This window comes from Loxodonta africana, chromosome 3, assembly GCF_030014295.1.
Source record: "Loxodonta africana isolate mLoxAfr1 chromosome 3, mLoxAfr1.hap2, whole genome shotgun sequence".
Classification (NCBI taxonomy): Eukaryota; Metazoa; Chordata; class Mammalia; order Proboscidea; family Elephantidae; genus Loxodonta; species Loxodonta africana.
In genome coordinates this window covers 59,124,643-59,143,776 of record NC_087344.1, presented here as the reverse complement: position 1 = coordinate 59,143,776, position 19,134 = coordinate 59,124,643, and the positions used below count along the sequence as shown (strand labels likewise).

The 19,134-nt window shown below is 38.0% G+C and overlaps 2 protein-coding genes across 10 annotated transcripts; one reads left to right on the top strand and one right to left on the bottom strand.

Annotated features, from left to right (window-relative positions):
- SRSF10 (serine and arginine rich splicing factor 10) lies at positions 1 to 14,171 on the top strand. 9 transcript variants are annotated; one of them, XM_064281465.1, is made up of 7 exons: positions 2 to 178; positions 1,834 to 1,940; positions 5,517 to 5,618; positions 6,793 to 6,955; positions 7,223 to 7,276; positions 7,410 to 7,511; positions 10,916 to 14,171. In XM_064281465.1, the coding sequence occupies exons 1-7, from the start codon at positions 114 to 116 to the stop codon at positions 10,974 to 10,976; spliced, it is 654 nt and encodes a 217-aa protein (XP_064137535.1). In that variant the 5' UTR covers positions 2 to 113; the 3' UTR covers positions 10,977 to 14,171. The 9 variants fall into 9 exon arrangements, with proteins under 9 accessions (XP_064137534.1, XP_064137535.1, XP_064137536.1 ...); XM_064281466.1 differs by lacking the exon at positions 10,916 to 14,171 and adding an exon at positions 10,681 to 10,860; XM_064281464.1 differs by lacking the exon at positions 10,916 to 14,171 and having other exon boundaries at positions 1 to 178; positions 7,226 to 7,276; positions 7,410 to 9,625.
- Positions 14,172 to 15,255: 1,084 nt separating this feature from the next.
- PNRC2 (proline rich nuclear receptor coactivator 2) lies at positions 15,256 to 17,745 on the bottom strand. The gene is made up of 2 exons (XM_003415386.4): positions 17,631 to 17,745; positions 15,256 to 17,301 (listed from the first exon to the last, which is right to left on the bottom strand). The coding sequence occupies exon 2, from the start codon at positions 17,281 to 17,283 to the stop codon at positions 16,861 to 16,863; it is 423 nt and encodes a 140-aa protein (XP_003415434.1). The 5' UTR covers positions 17,284 to 17,301; positions 17,631 to 17,745; the 3' UTR covers positions 15,256 to 16,860.
- Positions 17,746 to 19,134: the final 1,389 nt, after the last annotated feature.

Sequence of the window (19,134 nt, the reverse complement as noted above, 5' to 3'; positions counted from 1 at the left end):
GCGGTTGGCGTAGCGGGAGCTCTCTGGCTGTGTGTGTCTGAGGCTCGGTCGCAGGAGCAGCGGACGGTTTGCGGAGTCCGTTAGTACCCCTGGGTGAGATACTCGCCGCCGACATGTCCCGCTACCTGCGTCCACCCAACACGTCTCTGTTCGTGAGGAACGTGGCTGACGACACCAGGTGTGTACAGGGGAGGTAGCCGGGTATACGCTGGGAGGCCGCAGGAGCGTGCCGAGGACCGGAGCGGCGGCGACGCTGGGCCGGGGGAGGGGAAGGGATGAAGATGGCGGGTCCCACGCCGGCTTTGGCGCCTGAACTAGGCCGCACCGCCGGGCTCAGCCGCCGCGTGGTAGCGAGAGAGGCGCCCCAGGCCCAGGCTGGGCCGTTGCGAGGAGCGCGGGCCGCGTGGCGCCCTTTTCGTTTCCCCAGCCCCCTCCGCAGTTCGGAGGCCTCTTCTCCCCGCTTTCTCTGCGCGCATGCAGTCACCGCGGCGGCCTGTCCGCGCCCCTTGGAAGTTCACGCTTTGGGGGGTGCGCGCCCCGTCGGCCAAGAAATTGTTTTCTTTAAGACAAAAACAATAATATCTCTATGCCCTCAAATAACGGTGTGGGGGGAGGGGATTGTGGCGAAGCATTTGATGCTTTTTAAATACGTTTGTGGTTTCTGGCCTGTTGGAGATGTCTGGAGAACGGGAATTTTGAGATTTGGGGAATTTAATTTTCCCGTTTCCCAGAAATTCCGGTCGTTTGAGAAGGGGGGTTTGGGAGCCCTTTCCGTAAGGACGTTGATAGCTAAATTAGATCAATCCAGCCCGTACCTTAAATAGGCTTTGCACCTACCTTAATTCCTTCGAACTGCCTCCACAATATTTTAGAAGATATCAAATTGATACTTCATGTTTCACAAATCATCAAACTTTTTGGTTTGTTCTAGCCGTGTGTGGTTACCCGTTTTTTTGTCCTGACTTTTAAGTGGGGAAAAAAGCAATAGTAAATATTTTGGTGTCTAGAAAAATTTCTCCTTTGTCATTTTTTACATTTATTATTTAAGGAGTCATATATGTTTGTGGCTTTTATTTTTTCAAATCATATCCACCTGTTGTCTCACCCAGTGTCTAAAATTTTGGGGAACAAGATAAGTGTTTAATATTTTTCACAGTTAAAGAGTTGATTGGAGAAACACATTAGCAATAGAGACTTAGCTACAACCTATTTCCATACTTTTAATGAAAAATGAACCATGTCCCCAAAAAAAACAATAAATTGTGATCGAATTCTATATGACTGTTATATGTCCTGACCTCTGGACATATTAATGTAAAATAGTAATAGATTTTATCTTCCAAATTTTTGGACCCTATAGCTTTCATTTGAGGAGCCATGGTGGTGCAGTAGCTTAAGCGCTTGGCTGCTAACGGAGAGGTGACATTAGAACCCACCAGCTGCTCAGAGGGAGAAAGATGGGACGGTCTGCTTCAGTAAAGATTTTGCAGCCTTGGAAACCTGTGGGGCAGTTCTGCTCTGTCCATAGAGTTGCTGTGAGCCTGAATCGACTTGATGCCAATGGGTTTTGTTTAGTTTGGTGTATAGCTTTCATTGAACAAAAAGATATATTGGTTGTTCATTTTCTTACGTTCTTAAGTTGAGATTTAGAAGGCTTGTCAGTTTCAGGTCACCCAGGAGCACAGCTGCGAACTATGGGCCACACGTGTCCATTTTATTAAATCACAGCCCCTTTCATTGGTCGAGATATTATAAAAAGATATTTATTTCTTACAAAGAAACTCTTTTAAGGGTACGAACATAAAAATTGGGGGTCTTTTTATGATGTTTTAGGTCTGAAGATTTACGTCGAGAATTTGGTCGCTATGGTCCTATAGTTGATGTGTATGTTCCACTTGATTTCTACACTCGACGTCCAAGAGGATTTGCTTATGTTCAATATCCTTTCTTCAGATGGCTGATTAGTGAGGGGTGTTGAAGTTTGAAATTCAAGTTTATGTAAGAGGTAACATCTAAAAAGTAGTTTGTTTTTATCCTGTAATAAGTGTTTTATGTCGTCAGATTTTCTGAAAATTAATTCTGACTCACATTATTCTTACTATTTCTTAAAATTAATCCAAAAAGAGTAAAAGTATTTAAGTTCCCGTTCATGCTGCTGAAACTCAAATCAGTGATTATAATAAGTGTTTTAAATTTGAATGCACTCTGGTTGCTACCATCTTTAATTTAAAACAGATTAAAAATTAATGTGTTCTTGTGCTTAGCAATATAAAGTTTGGTATTCTTGTTTTGTTAATTTGAATCACTTGATCAAAAACAAATTGTATAACAATGAGGTAAACTTCTTTAATATTGTCCCCTAATTTGCTGTCCTCTGTTGTTACCTCAGAGAATGTAAAGCTGTACAGTTATGGCGGCCCCAAAGAGAAAGCATGAAAGAACCTTTAGAGTAGAGTTCAACACTCACTTAAGGCAAGTAGACAAGCCAAAGACCTCTTAAGGATCAGGCTTGAAGAGAAGGGAGAGTTTGGGAAAAGAAAAAATAAAGAAAAGCTGGAAGAAGGACAAGCCTAATGGGAGACAAAGCCTCGCTTTATCTACAAAAGGGGGAAAAGGTTGTTTTTCAAAGTTAAAGATAAAGCCATCTGTCATATTTGGCCAAGCATCTCATGACAAGTCCTTCTGACAAGCACTTAAAGAGTTAAAGGTCAAGATGAAGTTGAATGATGGCCAAGATTAAAGGAGTCATACCTGATGTATCCTACAGAATAACTATTTTCCTTTTTTTTTTTTTTATGTTTTGTAAGCAGTTAACTTTCAAAATTATTCTGGTTTGGTCTAGTGACAAAACCTGTAACTTGATTTGTGTGGGCCTTTGATGTTGTGATTGTGGTCTTGTGTAAATGCACACTCGTAGCTTGTCAAGTTAAAGTGTACCAGGATGTAAAATTGTTAAGGTTAAACTCGGCATATTTCTGTTTTGGACCGAGTGATCAGATGCCACTGGGTAGCAGGCAGTGCTCTTTGGAGTAGCCTGAGGTTCTGGGGTCAGGCTGACTCCACAGAACTCTGTACAAAGGGGAGACGGGTACGTGCACTTGGCACTACTTAGAAATACCTCTGGTGGTTTTGTAAGGTTCGATCCACTAGAAATACTACTTGTTTATAGATAAATTTGAGTGGCTGCTGGAAGCGCACACGCACGCACACACACACACTCTCCACACTTCTGAAGCTTTGCGCTGTGAAGCCTGCTGGCCCTGCAGTGCTTCAGTGCACGTGATCAGGTGGCCCTAAATGTGTCCCAGATGTCCACCTCCCCAGTCAGGGTACCTTATTAGTGTCTATAGGAAATTGCTTGACCCAGAGTTACAGGTGACAGCATTTCCTGTCCCTTCAGTGAGATCATTTCCCTGCAACAACAGAGGTTTGACCTTTGGACCTCAGACTAGGAAAAATTCTAATGTTTAAATTCAGTGGATTTCTTGAAACTTGAAGTTAGCTGAGTCTTAATGAGACTCATCTTGTGGGGAAAGGCTAAAAGCTGCTCCTGCAGAACCAGTGATCAAGGACATTGTAGGAACTGGTTGCAAATCTCTGCTACAGAAACAATAAGAGCTATATCTGGCCTAGTAAAGTTAGCAATTTTACCTGTTTTGGGGGTGACCTGGAAACCAGTAGTTTGAGTCAAGAGCATATGATAGCTTGAGCCAGAAAAGGGTTGTCATCTAAAGAAGAATAATTTTTTTTTTTGTACATGTGCCCCCGGTAAATCTTTCTATGGTTTTAAAATAGTTAAAAGGAAATAGGTAACAGGATTATCAGTTGTGTTTTTAGAAAGACTCTGAAGTACATATTTTTGCCATGGTTGGCATCAGAGTGAAATTTGGTTGTCCCTGTCTCTTCTACCTAACTCCATTCTCAGTTAGCCTTCTTTTCCTGTCCTGGGTTAACAGGTAAAGTAGAACCATGCCATGGTCCATCCAGCCCAGGATTCCGTTATTGAGGGTAGCACCAGAGGAAGATTTTGTTAAGCTCGTTGATAATTTTTATAGTTCTTTTGATATAAATCATTTTTTAAATGATTGTATTCTGTCTCTTAGGGTAACAAAAAATAAAGTAGTATACCCGTTAAGTGAACTTAATCCTAATTATTTTAGTGCCTGGCAGCATTAACCTTGAGGGGTATTCAGTTACAATAGTCAACATTCTGTGTTCCCTTTGCTTTTTCATATTGAAAGCCCAGTGATTTAGGACTTGGGAAAACCTCTCCTTCCATTTAACCTACATATTACAGCCTTTGGAAGAGAGAGCTGGAAGCCTGCTTCAGGCCTTGAATCGTTTCACAACAAAAGTGGAAGACTGGGGAGGCAGGCCATTTGGTGTCTGGGATAAAAGAGCACTAGTATCATTCTTGAACGGAATATGTTACTCTCTGGTTTTTTAATCAGCTCTTCACAGCCACGACATTTGTCTTCTCAAATTTAAGAAATAGAAGCGGACAGGTTAGAACAGTGATTTTTAAGATAAAATGAAAATTAACACCGAATCCTAACCTAGCTCCCTTTCCCAAGCTGTCCTGAATGTGTACTTGGCTGCTGTTAGGAGTGGTGGTTTTAGGAAAGGAGCTAGGTGTGGACAAGATAACTAGGTAAAGCCAGGACTTCTCATAGTGGTACTGCTGATGTTAAGGGAAGGAAGGACAAGACAAGGCAGCTTAGCCTCTCAAATCTAAAACGGGTACCAGCAGTTCTTGCTTCAGGCTGATAAATATTATCTTGAAATGAAGTTGAAACCAATCCCCGGCCCATTCCTTTGCAGGCAGCTATGTCACAGTTAGGGCCTTTGAGTCTAGGATCCCCTAGTCTGTTTTTACTGACAGCATGCTTTTACAGTCGCCATGGATGTAATATGCTTTTGATACAGTGATTGTCTTGAGTATTGCTTGACTCTGTCTTGATGCTCATAAGTGGCTAGTGTGCCAGTCTTCCGTGTGTGATGCAAGGAAGACAAATAAGTAAAACAGTAGTATTAGACATATCCAAGAAAAAAGTAAAATTAATTCAAGGTTAGTACTTTCATCATGTAAGGTATATTCTGCTTGCTTACACAAGAACTATTGGCATTTTCTTGTTTTCCTTGAAATATATATGAAAGACAGTATCTTAGTTTTATTTAAGAATTTTTTGTTATAACATCTAATGTAGAACTGACTTTTGTCTTGTTTTATAACATTAATTCTTAAAACTTGGTCAAGAAGTTTTTCGTTTCATGATTGAGCTGTGACATCTTAATGATAACTTTAAAAATGTATATTCACGTTTGCTTTTTAAAACTTACGCCTTTGGAAATCATAAGTGAAGTGTTTATAGCTGAGTCAGGCAACTAGTAAGCGGGGTCTGGTTGATTGTGTAGAACAGTATCGGGAAATTGAGTTGTTTGAGGCTTACCAACTGAGCTTTCCATTCATTATCAAAGTTTGCAAAATTTCCCAAGCCCCTTAACATTTAGCACATTTGAGGATGTTCGTGATGCCGAAGATGCTTTACATAATTTGGACAGAAAGTGGATTTGTGGGCGTCAAATTGAAATCCAGTTTGCACAGGGGGATCGGAAGAGTAAGTACCCTTATGTCTAATGTGTATTTGTCCTTCCTAGACAGTATTTTGCATTGAGGTTTCTTCTTGGAAATACTTAAGCAGTTTACCTGTTCAAAACCCAAAAAGATAGTTTTTGAAGTTTTTGAGAAGATAGAGCATCTTGAATACAATATTTGATTATATTTTTCTGATGTATTAGAAAATTTCAGGGTAGACATAGGCAGGATGTAGAAGAGGTTGGAATGGCTGAAATACACTTGGACTCTTCAGAAAGTTGATCAGTACTATCGGTTATGGCATGTTTAATATGCAAGGGGTGAAATTAAAAGGAGTAAAACTTAAAAAGAGTCTCTTAAGCCATTTGTCTTCAAAGTATAATTAGATAATTCTTTGGGCACATGGTTATGAAAATGGATATAATTAGACCGGGAAAAGGTATATAAATTAAACTTGGAATAGGTTTTCTGTTAGTACTTCGTTTTTATTATATATGCAGGCATACACCAGATATTTGCTGTATATGGATGAGGCAGGGCAAGGGTATAGCCTTGGTAGTCAAATAGATCTAGGTTTGAATTCTGGCTCAACCATAATGCTACCTTGGCCCCAAGATACTAAAAGATAGGAATTAAAATAGCTGCTGAAGGGGGGAGGGGCATTTAGGTGGACACACGCTTTCCCTAGCTCTTGTTTGAATGATGGATTCCTGAGTATTCACCTTGTTGTTTATGTACATATAAGTATCTGGTTTATAGAATTTAAAATGAAATAACATAAGAATTGAAGAATGCAGTGTGTGTGTAAGGAAGGTATTATATAAGGGTTAATTAAGTTTTCTTCTGCTTTTCTTTGTCATGGTGTTAGTTTTGAATTTTAAAAAATAACATAATATGTTTTCATAATGTCAGAGTAGTTGGCATATCTTAGACAACGAGCTAGATGGTGAGAGAACCTTGAAGAAACAATACAGTGGGAGAGAGATTTGAGGACAGAATTTTTAACATAGAAGTCTTTTTCTAATAGACTTCCTTGAAAATAAATAACTTTTTCCAAGGTTAATATTTACATTAACTTTGACACAGATGGGGGTGTAAGGAAAGGGATGCAGGAAAACAGTTTATCAGTTTTAATTTTTTCGAGGGCTTAAATACTAAGTTTTTAGTGTTGCTGAATATGTCTGTGTGTTTCACAGCACCAAATCAAATGAAAGCCAAGGAAGGGAGGAATGTCTACAGCTCTTCACGCTATGATGATTATGACAGATACAGACGTTCTAGGAGCCGAAGTTATGAAAGAAGGAGATCAAGAAGTCGGTCTTTTGATTACAACTATAGAAGATCTTATAGCCCTAGAAAGTAAGTGTGACGTATATAACACAGTGATCCATTAGAAGAGATTTATGTTTGCTAGCACATTTAATTGTTTTTACCCTTTTGTGTACTTTTAACTATGTATGTTAAATGTTTCATTGAGACTAAAAATATTTTAGTGTTTCATTTTAAAAGTTTTATGGGTCACTTTTTTTTTTTTTTTTTTTAATTAGAAACTATAAAAGAATCTCTGTGAACAGACGCTTGTCACTGTTTGCTTTTTTTTTTTTTTTTTTTTGGTATACTTTTTAGCAGTAGACCGACTGGAAGACCACGGCGTAGCAGAAGCCATTCCGACAATGATAGGTAAATAACTTTGTTTTGAAAAAGACCTATATATTTTTCAATTTCAGAGTGAGCTTTTGCTCTAAAAATAACAAATTTGATTAATATAGAATCTAATTTTTACTCTAATTGTATCTCTCCTCTGTTTTGAAAGATTCAAACACCGAAATCGATCTTTTTCAAGATCTAAATCCAATTCAAGATCACGGTCCAAGTCCCAGCCCAAGAAAGAAATGAAGGCTAAATCACGTTCTAGGTCTGCATCTCACACCAAAACTAGAGGCACCTCTAAAACAGATTCCAAAACACATTATAAGTCTGGCTCAAGATATGAAAAGGAATCAAGGAAAAAAGAACCACCTAGATCCAAATCTCAGTCAAGATCACAGTCTAGGTCTAGGTCAAAATCTAGATCAAGGTCTTGGACTAGTCCTAAGTCCAGTGGCCACTAATAGTATATATAAACCATGATAATTTTTAGGCATGTATCATTCATTTACTCATAGTTTGGTTTACTTAAATTATCAGGAATACAATGTTGCAATGATGCTTAAAAAACACTTGTTAGTTTTCCCTGTACCAGGCAATGGTTATAATTAAAATGATATGCTGTTGAGAAGCCACTCTTAAGAGTCCAGTTTGTTTAATGTTATGGGCAGCTACCAATTTGTGGTGTCTCTGTATATTTTTGTAAAGATTCTCATTTTTTATGCTTGGAGTATTGGTGAAAAGATGTTGGTTGACCATAATTTGCAACATTGTCTTATTAAAAATAAACTTTCATATCAATATTTGGTAGAACTGTTAACCTAGAAATGTAGCTTGTTAATAAAATAGAATGATACAAAAGTGAGGTGGTAGCCACAGGACAACACAGCTCAGACACATTTAGGTTCAGGGTGGACCTTCATGACTTGTTAAGATGTCTAGGCCCATGATAATAGTTGATTTCAGTTTTCAGTGTGAAATAGTTCTTTTGTTAGCTCTGTTGTCTTGGACAACGATGACAACTGGGTTAGGTAGCATTTTCAGAGAGATTGAGTTTTTGACCGAAACATGGAGCCTTCACTGCTTTTTTCTGATTTCTATGAAGACTTGAAACATAGAAACTTCAGGAAAAACAAATTTGAGCAGATCAATGATGGCAGAAATAATTTTAGGAGGAAATGTTTTGTAGTTGCTCTGAATTTTAAGGACATTGTTGACCGTAATGCTTAGTTTTCTTACTGCTATTAGAAGCAGATTGTTTCAAAGTAGGTTTTATTTGTGTTTATGGATAGTGGAAAAGAACTGAATTTTGATGCTTATAGCACTCAGTGTTTGTGTGTGCATTTGTATCAAAATCTTATTATCTCTTTATGAAGGAGGCTTGCTCTTTACACCTCAGTTTATTTAATGTGAGGCAAGATGAAAGACAACACTCTCATTACTAGGTGATTCTGTGGTGCCATGAAATTTAAAATAATTTTGGAAAAAGAATTAGTCAATATTAAGCAAGAATGACATCTCTGAGAGTTTTTTATTATCAGTGTAGACCTGGCAATACCTGACTAAAAATGAGAAAATGATACCCTTAATGAACCATTTATAATTTCTAGTATTTTTCTGAAAGTTCATTTTAGGGGCAATAAAGTGACTTTACATATCCAATCTCATTTCGTAATAAAAGGTAGCATCTTTTAAAACCCCAGATTGCTTTCTTGCAGATAAAAGTAAGAAGTATTGTGGAGAGGCAATTCCTTTTAGAGGATTACTGTTTTCAGTTTTGGTTTTAGTTATCTAGGCCTGCCTGTAAAGAACAAAAGATGATTTTTAGATACTGTTTGTGGAATGTGTTTTGAAGGATTGATTCTAGAACCTTTGTATATTTGATAGTATTTCTAACTTTCATTTCTTTACTGTTTGCAGTTAATGTTCATGTTCTGCTATGCAATCATTTATATGCACGTTTCTTTAATTTTTTTAGATTTTCCTGGATGTATAGTTTAAACAACAAAAAGTCTATTTAAAACTGTAGCAGTAGTTTGCAGTTCTAGTTAAGAGGAAAGTTGTGGGGTTAAACTTTGTATTTTCTTTCTTATAGAAGCTTCTAAAAAGGTATTTTTATATGTTCTTTTTAACAAATATTGTGTACAACCTTTAAAACATCAATGTTTGGATCAAAACAAGACCCAGCTTATTTTCTGCTTGCTGTAAATTAAGCAAACATGCTATAATAAAAACAAAATGAAGGAAATAATGATTAACTGGAATTATTATAGTTTGGAATATGATTCTAAAATTACCATGAAAACAATCCTTTGTAGACTTAGGAATATTTTTAATCAGTGTTGGACTAAGCAGAATTAACTTTGACTCTGGAAATGATAGGACTTACCAGAAAGCTACATCTTTTACAGAATACTTAAAAGTTCCTTACGTAATACAAAAGTCGTTCCATGATTGCTCGTTAAGCCTCTTGGATTAAATAATTTAGAGGTTATTGGTAGTGTTAAAAGGCAATTTGGGGCAGCTAACTGTAAGCTGATACTTTCATTAGTGGATGGACCAGTGTTTCTGCTCTCCCCTCTTCATAAACAAGATACATTCAGCCTTATATTTATGGCATAGTTCAAAATATTTTTACATTGAATATTGGTGAGCAGTTAATATTTAGTGGTAACCACTTTGGGGAAGTGGTTTAGTTTTTGCAGTTTGAATTCTAGCTACTTGACAATGACAGTAATTTTAGCTGATATTTATTGAGTATTTATGATGTGCCAGACACTGTTCTGAAACCTTTACATGTTAAACTGTTTACTCTTCACAAAACCCTGTAAGAAAAGATACCATTATCCCCATATGACAGATGAGGAAATTAAGGCACAAAGAGGATAAGGTCACAAAGGCTGTAAATGGCAGAGCCAGGATTTAAGCCTAGGCCCGATACTTGGATGATTTTAATGAACCTACAGTTTGAGAGATAAAAAATAAGCTTTCTCATAATATGTCAGACCCTCAGTTTCAGTAAGAAACTTAAAGTAGGCTGTGTAATAATCATATGAATTCCAAAAGTAGATCCAGGAGGTAGCCCACTGAAACTGTAGAACTCAAGGTGTGGTGTTTTAATTTCTGTTTGCCAAACTTGTTTTTAAACTCAGACTGTTTTGTTTTTTTTTTTTAAGAGCCTTATATGTTTCTCAAGTAAACCTCAAAAATTGTGCTATATTACGATTGAACCCATGATAGTTAAGATCCTACTGATACTTCATGAGGATCCTTACACAGTGTTTTAATTTTGGGTTATATAATTGAGTTCCAGAATTACTGAGTATCTACTGTGTCTGGCACTGTGCTCGTTATTAAATAGAGTAGACCATTCAAGTGAGGGTTGATAGTTCACCTCTCTTTTTACTTAAGATCTCTCTGCATTTTTTTTTTCGAAGCCAAGTAAGCAAGAAGAAAAATGACAGATAATGCTTCAGTGAGGAAGGACAGGTGCTACATAGAGTGTGAGCTGATAAGTTAACGACCCAGGGAAAAGACCTGGGGGCTGTTGTACTATTCTCTTGAAAAATTTGGCCCAGTAAGCTGCTACATCCAGTTCAACTAACAAAATCCTGTATACCACAGAGAAGAATAAAGAAAACCAAACTGACAAACATCCTTCTTTTATTTAAGACCAAACTGCAGCTGGAATACCCAGTACAGTTCTGCTTACTACACTTCAAGAAAGATCTGAGAAAGCGGAAAAAGAACCAAAGAAGGGCAGTTCAAGCGACCAAAGGGTGGGTGGAAGGTGCTGCAGTATGAATACTGTATGAATATTTTGACTCTGGTCTGAAAAGATAAAAGAATGTTATCGAAAACTACATGGAATAATTGAAGTCCCTTCAAGTTTGAAAGTAAGCATTTTAGGACAAATAAAAGGAAATTCAACTTTGTACTTGTGGAAACTAATCCCTAAATATGAATAGGTTTATATTGATTCATGAGTAATAGGTCCATAATAAATTATTGAAAACTAGGATGTCTGAATATTAAGGAAGACAGCCATAGTCTCTTACAGTGCCTCTATTGGTCTGTCTCAAACGGAATTGGGTGGGGAAAGGTATGGTCCAATATAAACTTTTTCTTGGTTGTCTCTTAAAGAAGTCAGTTCCTTTTGGGCTGTTACTGGCAAACCTTGCCTTTGTTTATTCCAGTGCCAGTGTTTCTGCTTAATTGTTTGCTTTGTTGGCATCTTGAGTTTATTTACTTGTACGCCACGTGCCGTTTACATCTTCCTTAATTAAACTACTCTTACCCAGGTGATTTCCAAGTATAATACTTGAGAGCCGGCTAAGAGGGTCCTCTCTACTCACCTCTTTCATAGTCAGTATATTCAGCAAACATTTATTGAGCCCTTAGTCTGGGCAAAACATTGTACTGGGTAATTGGGGAGAAAGCAGATATAATTCGTTTATTCAATAAATGTCTACTGAGCACAATCTAGCGAATCATTACAGTATGGCCTCATTGTTTTGTTTGAGGTGTATTCATAACAATATTTTTACACCACTCATATCCTAATGTAATTGTAAAAGCCAATATGCTATCAAAGTAATTTTGTGGTTATCTGCCATTTTAAAGTATCCAGTATTTCTGTTTGCATCCCATTAATACAAATAATGAGAAAAATGATTTGTTTTAATCTGTAATAAACTGATTTATTGTGCAGTTACTGTAATATACTAGAGTTATATTAAGTTGTTAACTCTGCCTCTTCAAACACGTATTAGGAAATAACCCCCAAAATAAATACTTAACTTTGCATTAGATATAAAGGAGAGACTCTGGGTGCTAAAATTAGATTATTTTGAGGCAGACAGGGCTGTTATCCCAACTGATTTAGTATGTTCTGTAATTGAGAAAATGTTCACCAAATTTACTTTTTAGTGATTTACATGTACATTTTATAGGGGACATGTTCTGTGTATAGTGAATAAATAACTTTTTTAGTATCACAAAATGTTTTGGATTCCTTAGTTCCTTATTTTAGGATACGAAGTTTGTTCACCTATACATTGATTCCATCGCTCACTAAACATATTTGATTTTCATCATATTCTTGCCACATTTAAAGCTTTTCATGTAAAGTTTATTCCTCTAAAAATCCAGCAGTGGAATTTAACCCTTGAATTTATAAAGATTTTGAAAATACAGCAGGATACATGTAACTTTAAAAAAAAAAAAACCAAACCTGTTGCCGTCAAGTCAATTCCGACTCATTGCAATCTTAATAAGACAAGAGTAGCGCTGCCCCGTAGGGTTTCCAACTACCAGCCTTTTGGTTGGCAGCCGAGTTCTTAACCAAGGGAGGGATGAAAGGAAGGTATTAGAAAAGAATTTTAACTTGCCCAAGATCACTCGGCAAGTAAATAGCATATCCTAGATTAGTCTGTATTTTTTCATTTAGTTCATCTTTATTATTGTTTTAATCAAATGGGATAATTTTTTATAACTTTATTTTCATCAGGACAATAAATCGATATAATGGAATCTCAAGTTCACTTAGAGCAAAGGTGACTAGATTTAGTTTAGAAGAGTATTTAACACCTTCACAAATACTCACCAGCCTTAAGACTTTAGGTGGTGGTTCTTAGAGGCAGGGATTTTGTGTAATTTTGTGTTAGTTTTGCCCCCTTCCTTGTTTATTTTTGAAGTGAGGTTAAAACTTCAAGGAGAGTGGGGTAGTCAGTTGAGATTTTGTTCAAAAAAAATATTGGTGGATCCTTAAATTGACTTTTTACTAGCCTTCTGGTTTTATTTTTGCTGGAAAATATTTTGTCCTTTGGTTTTTATGAGTACAATTATCACTGTACTTGATAGTTCTTGAAAAGTTTTAAATATAAAAAAGGCCAACGTGGTTTTGATAGCTGTTGCATTAGAATGAATTGCTTTAAATTACCTTCTGTGGTTTCCATTTATGCTGTCAGTATTATTAAGCACCTAAGATGTCAAGCTGTATGTTGCTTTTTTAAATCCTAAAAACTCTTAGGAAGGATTCTGTTCCCATTTTACAGATGAAAACATTGTCATGCCTACCATATGGTAGCCTTATTGCATACCGTGTTTCACTCTTCACAGTCTTAACAAGATAATTGGTAATTTCTGGGTGAGAAACCATAGAGGTTAAATGCAATCCAAGATCTTACAGCTGCTGTGACTCAGGTTCTTTCAAGCCTGGCTTCCCAAATTTCAATCTCTTTGAACATATTCTTTACAAAATCTTGAGGTATATTTTGAAATGGGAAAGGCTGTTACTTGAGGCAGCACAACACCAGTTCTGGAAGATAGGCAGTCCCCAGAGCTCTGTTCCTAAGTCTTTTATTCTAAGTCAGATTTGTTCACAAGTCAGAACAATTTGGTATGGTTCATACTTAACGTCGGTTAATCAAATGTTTGTCTTAGTATATAGTGTATCTTTGTATGCATAAAAAAAATTAAAACACTTCCAGATACACTAAAAACCTCCTTAAGGTAATGTTTTGATGGGTGTCACAAAGGAACGCCCCCCGAACCTTTTGTACTTACCTCAAATTTTTAATTGTGACAGGCTTTAGGAGATACTAAGTTTGTAACGCAGGGACTGCCCGTAATTTAGTGGTGTTCTACCTTCAGGGCTTTTTTTAGGAGTCCAGGGGATAAACTGATCTCATTTTAGATGGTGATAAGTTGATATGAGGTAACTGTCTTTGATTATTGACATCCACATTCTGCTAGTCACTGTGGAAAAAATTCCTTCTCTTTTGGGTATTTTCCTCTGCCGGCTGTTCTAATAGTGTTGGTTATACTTACTGAGTTGTTCCTGTGTATTCATATAACAACTGTTTCACCCATGTATTAAAGATTGGGTTTTTCTTATGTGGAATAAAAAATAAGGCATGTAAATTCATTTCATTGAGAGTGGACAGTAGTTTGTAAAGAGAATGCCCTTGATTTTTTTCAGATATGCTGGAAAGCGAAACACTGGTCTAGGAGCTCTGGTGGTACGGTAGTTAAGCGCTCAGCTGCTAACCAGGTTGGTGGTTTGAACCCACCAGCAGCTCCATGGGAGAAAGATGTCTGCTTCAGTAAAGATTTACAGCCTTGGAAACACTATGGGGCAGTTCCGCTCTGTCTTTATATGGCGCTGAGTTGGAATCAACAGCAATGGGTTCGGTTTTTCAGTAGGAGCTAGAAAGTCTTGTTTTTGTACGTTTAGCTTTGCCTTTTAAATTTGTGGCCGAGTACTCATTTAAGAAGTGTTAGAGTTGTACTCAGTCCTTCTTGTTTTACAAAGTAATTGCCTATGAAAATACAACTAAAAAAATCTTAGGAAAGGTTTCAACCATTTCTCGGTTTTCACAAGTGCACTGATTTGGTAAATTCCTGTCACCGTATCTCCGGTAGGCTAAAGGCAGTATTACGTAGCACCTTTCTAAGCTAGGTGTCATGATCAGGCTTTTATTCAGGTTACCCTGAAGCCATTTGGCAATCCTTGGCATTCTTTCTTACAGAAATACTAGGAACAAAAGGGAAAACAGACCTAAATGTTGATCCTGTCTTATCTCCGAATTGGTTATTGAAGTTTGCATGAAAAGATACAGCCTTGCCTTGGGTTGATTACTCGAACTAGTTTATAAGCTACCCCATCATTTGGAACCATCAGGTAGAAAGCATGTGTGGTTCTTTGTCAACTTAAGGAACTCTTGTGCTATTTTTTTCCTATAAGCCTAAATCATCTTAAAATGTACAGAGAGTGAAGACACAGTTCTGTGGCCTTTTTATGGGGGGTGGGTGGGCAGGAGTCAAGAGTAGCTGCTTTAATTAATTGCTCAGCTATCAATCTAATCCAAATGTCTTCAACAACAATTAGCAAATTAGTTGTCTCTTTTCAGACTAAGGGTCCTATGTTATTTCAATAATGTTAATTACATGCTTCCTAAGAGTAAACTATTACAGTCGTAGAGCTTCATTCTTAAATAAAAACAAACCACTGGGGAGAAAAACAATTTTATTCTTAATTTCATGCTTCAAATTCTTATATGTGCGTTAAGTACTATATAAATTTGTCTTTAGAATAGCAATATTATTGGGCATTATTTCATCTGCATTTATTTGGAGAAATACAACTTAGCCATTCTTTATAAACATCAAAAGAGCTGCCAAATCAGAAAATAGGGCCTGTACAATCAGAATTTTGAAATTGACCTCCCACCACCACTTCTTTAATGTGCTATTGGGTTAACATGCTGTGTATCCAGATACTATGCAGGAATTTACATATTTTGCATAAACAGTCCCCTCAGGTTGTATTTATTCATGACAACAAAAATATACTAGCAAAGCACAATATGCTAGTATCACGCACACTATACTAGCATCATAGGTTACAAAAATTGGTGAGAGCCATAATCTTAAAAGTTGGTGGGACCCTTTAGTAGTTAATCTTTGGGCATAAGGAAAAAAAATAGTCCTGTACTGCATTTCACATCTCAAAAATAGGAAGTGTTTTAGCAGCTTAAACCTTTTCCCTTATAAGACTTCTTACACTAGAATTTACTTTGAAATATAGTTTACAACCAAATCAATTATAACATACATACACTGGCACTTTAGCACAATGGCAAACTTCAAAAACAAATAATTTTGAACCTTCAAAATTAGGCCATAGTATAAAAAAGTCCACGGTCTTACATTCAGCAAATTCATACTAAAATAGTCTATTTTTGTAGGATAAAAGCCAACAAAACTTTACATATGCTACAAATTTATTACATGTTTATTTACATGGCTCCTACTTCCCTAGGTACTTAAAACTTTCACATTATACAATCCCAACTTTTAAGTAAGCTTTCCAGGGATGATTTGAGGCCAGATCACTGTCAACAGCATGTGCAGCGTTGTAATACAAAAATGTATTTTGAAAGCTATTCAGTGACGACCCAATACCGTGTCTATAAAAGATGGTTTTGGTGCATCTGTTGGCAGACACCTACCCACTGCATGTAAGAGGCCACTGGGGTGTCCTGTGCCTCATTTTAATAAGCCCCTAGTGCCCTTTTCACATTCACCACTGTACAATTACTAAAATGCAAGTATTCATTAAAAATTCACATTTTTTTTTTTTGGCAGTACATCAGGTTGGCATATTACTGGTTGAGTGTTTCTAGGACATTAAACCTTCAAATGTTAATTAGTTCTCAACCCTTGTCTGTCTTAGCTAGATGCAGGTAATCTGTTACACAAGTTTTCAACAAGTAAATTACTGATCCATGAATGACAAATTAGTATTTTCCCCAACAAGCAATAGAAAAAGTTGATTCCTTTACCACTCCCCAAATCTAAGCTGGGATGGTTTAAGAGTTAGTCAAATGAGAACACAATATCAAGTACAATTATTAATATTTGAGTAATTTTAAGTTGCACTGATACGATCATTACATCACAGTGCACATAACACAGAAAACAAGCAAAAAACCTAATCGTATTTTCCACATTAGCAGTTTTACACATACAGAATTAATTCCCTAGTAAACTTGTTTTGGACCCACCGACTATTCTTTAGGGTGATACCTAAGTTTGAACATTAATATTTTATCTTATACCTGTACTTTAAGTAAGGTTTTAAGTTGAAATGTCATTATTTCTTTATCAGAAGGATTAAAGGAAACAGGAACCCAATGGCTTGGTGGTTTAGGAAGAACACTTGGTGATGGTGGTTCACTAAATTTTGCTCCAGCATAGTTCTGATTAGTTTGAGACTTAAAAAGCAAGCTGGGGCTTGATAAGCTGGAGTTCCAACTTTGATTATTTGGGAAATGTACTTTGTTCTTCCCCCCATTTTGCATGGCCTGCCATGCAACTGCTGGTGAATTATAACCATGTCCTCTTTCTTTTTTCTTATGAACAATCTTCATCTGGGAATTCTGATCCTTGGTCTTCGGTCTATTAAGCTGTTGTTGGTTCTTACTAACATTTCTTGATTGGGGAACTGGAATGGTATACCTCTCTCCACCACCCATCTTCAGCTTCTTTGTCACCTATAAGTGAATGGAAAACAAAATACTGAATAAAAGTCCAGAAAAAAAGGTTCAAATTTTTCTTTAAAAAGCTTCCATATAGTCCCAAATTGCAATTTCAAAAGTTTTGGGGCAATCTCAAAAATGGCTATTCAGCTGCTGTAACTAGAAAGTTAAAGTAAGCTGGTTCACACTTCATCATATGCACAACCTTTATTACTTTCTCTAAAACAAGCTTGCCCACAAATCTGAACAATCCTCTATTTAAAAATGACAACTGATTTGGGATTTGGATCCATTATAAAATGTTTGCCCAATAAAATTCTCCATTACAACATGAATTTTTATACCTTTCAGTCTGCTTTTCAGATCGCAGGATTTCCACTACCTGTCCTCTTCCTTGTTGCAAAGCCCAGGCTAACAGGTGTTGCTTTCTGACGGATCCTTTCCTCTGTCTGAATACAGAAGTTTTCATGGGCCGATCTGCTGAGTTCAGCCTAGGAGCTGAGGCCAACATCTGAGTCTCCTCAGCACACAAGTTTCAGAGAAGTCCCAGCTAGAAAAGTAAAGATTATTTCAATTAAAAAAATGGAATGAACTGATCGTGTATATCAACTACAGAACTAACTGACTATAAAGAATGGCTACTTCCTGAACCAAAGGTAGAAAATGTCTCTGGAGATGGCTTTCTCTGGCCTTATAACTGCCATCATTTCAAAACTTCTCTTATCCGGGAGATCCAGAAACCCCTGAGACATTTTGGAAAACTGTCTGCAAGCCCCCCGACAAGTTCTGTTAACCTTTTTCTTGGGAAGGGCCTTTCAAATTTTCACACGGATTTTTTAACCACAAATGTTAAGTCAAACTAGAGAAGTGTTAGTTTTCTAAAGAGACACACCGCACCGTGTTTTCAAAATCCCACCAGAATTCCCCCATCTTTCAACACACCACCCGTTCTCACAAAGCCTCCTCTCCCCACCTGTCCACATCATGCAAGGCATTTCCCCCGGTTAAGAACACTCGGCTCCTCGTTTTAAAGTAAGTTTTCACAAACCGTAACAACCTAAGCCAGCTTTTCATCTTCCACAGGTACAACTCCAGTGAACATGGAACATTAAAGGTTTCACTTTCACTGACTTTCCAAGTAACCAAATAAACAGCGTGCCCTTCCTTTGGAAAGAATAAGCGGGGCTTCCAGACATTTTTAATGACCCTAAATAAATTACGAGTTTCCGGACTTTGCGTCACTCACAACTCGAACCCAGCGAACCCGGAAACTGCTCTTCCGACGGGAGGCTTGGCTCCAGAGGGGCTCCCATCTTTCTCGAGTCCCGGTCCGGGCACCTGGTGCTCCCCGGCCCCCGCGCCCCGCCCGGGTTCCCGATCTTGTTTGCGCTCTCCTTCCCCCAACAATGGGGAGTGCGGCCACCAACATGGCCGCGCCCGCGGCGCCGCCACCACTCACCGACTTCGAGCTCGGAACTGCGGCAAGGGCGGCTCCTACGCGAAGTCGAAGCCTCCCTCCCCTTCCAGGGAGAGATGAGGCACGGAACGAAGAAAGCCCACGAGCACCGACGAGGTAGCTAACGACCACGCCGGCGTCTCCAATCTGACCTCGTCCTGCTTCTACCGACAAAATGGAGGTGGCGACCAGCGTAGAAGCGGAGCCGGGAGCCACCGCGGCCAATCAAGACACGACGGCGCGGTGCCCGGCCAATGAGAAGCGGGCCGCCGCCTGTTGCTGGGGCAGGACGGGGGCGAGGGAGGGGAGGTGGTTGTTGCCGAGGTTTGAAATCCGCCCCGACAGAAGCATGTCGGGAATAACTGCTTACGGCAGAGGCGGCTGCTTTTTTC

Excerpts from the sequence above, each read along its gene's own strand:
- SRSF10 (XM_064281463.1), top strand. The coding sequence starts at position 114 with ATGTCCCGCTACCTGCGTCCACCCAACACGTCTCTGTTCGTGAGGAAC. Across the intron at positions 1,941-5,516 it reads AGGATTTGCTTATGTTCAAT|TTGAGGATGTTCGTGATGCC; the intron begins ATCCTTTCTTCA and ends CATTTAGCACAT. Across the intron at positions 6,956-7,222 it reads AGATCTTATAGCCCTAGAAA|CAGTAGACCGACTGGAAGAC; the intron begins GTAAGTGTGACG and ends TATACTTTTTAG.
- PNRC2 (XM_003415386.4), bottom strand. The coding sequence starts at position 17,283 with ATGGGTGGTGGAGAGAGGTATACCATTCCAGTTCCCCAATCAAGAAAT.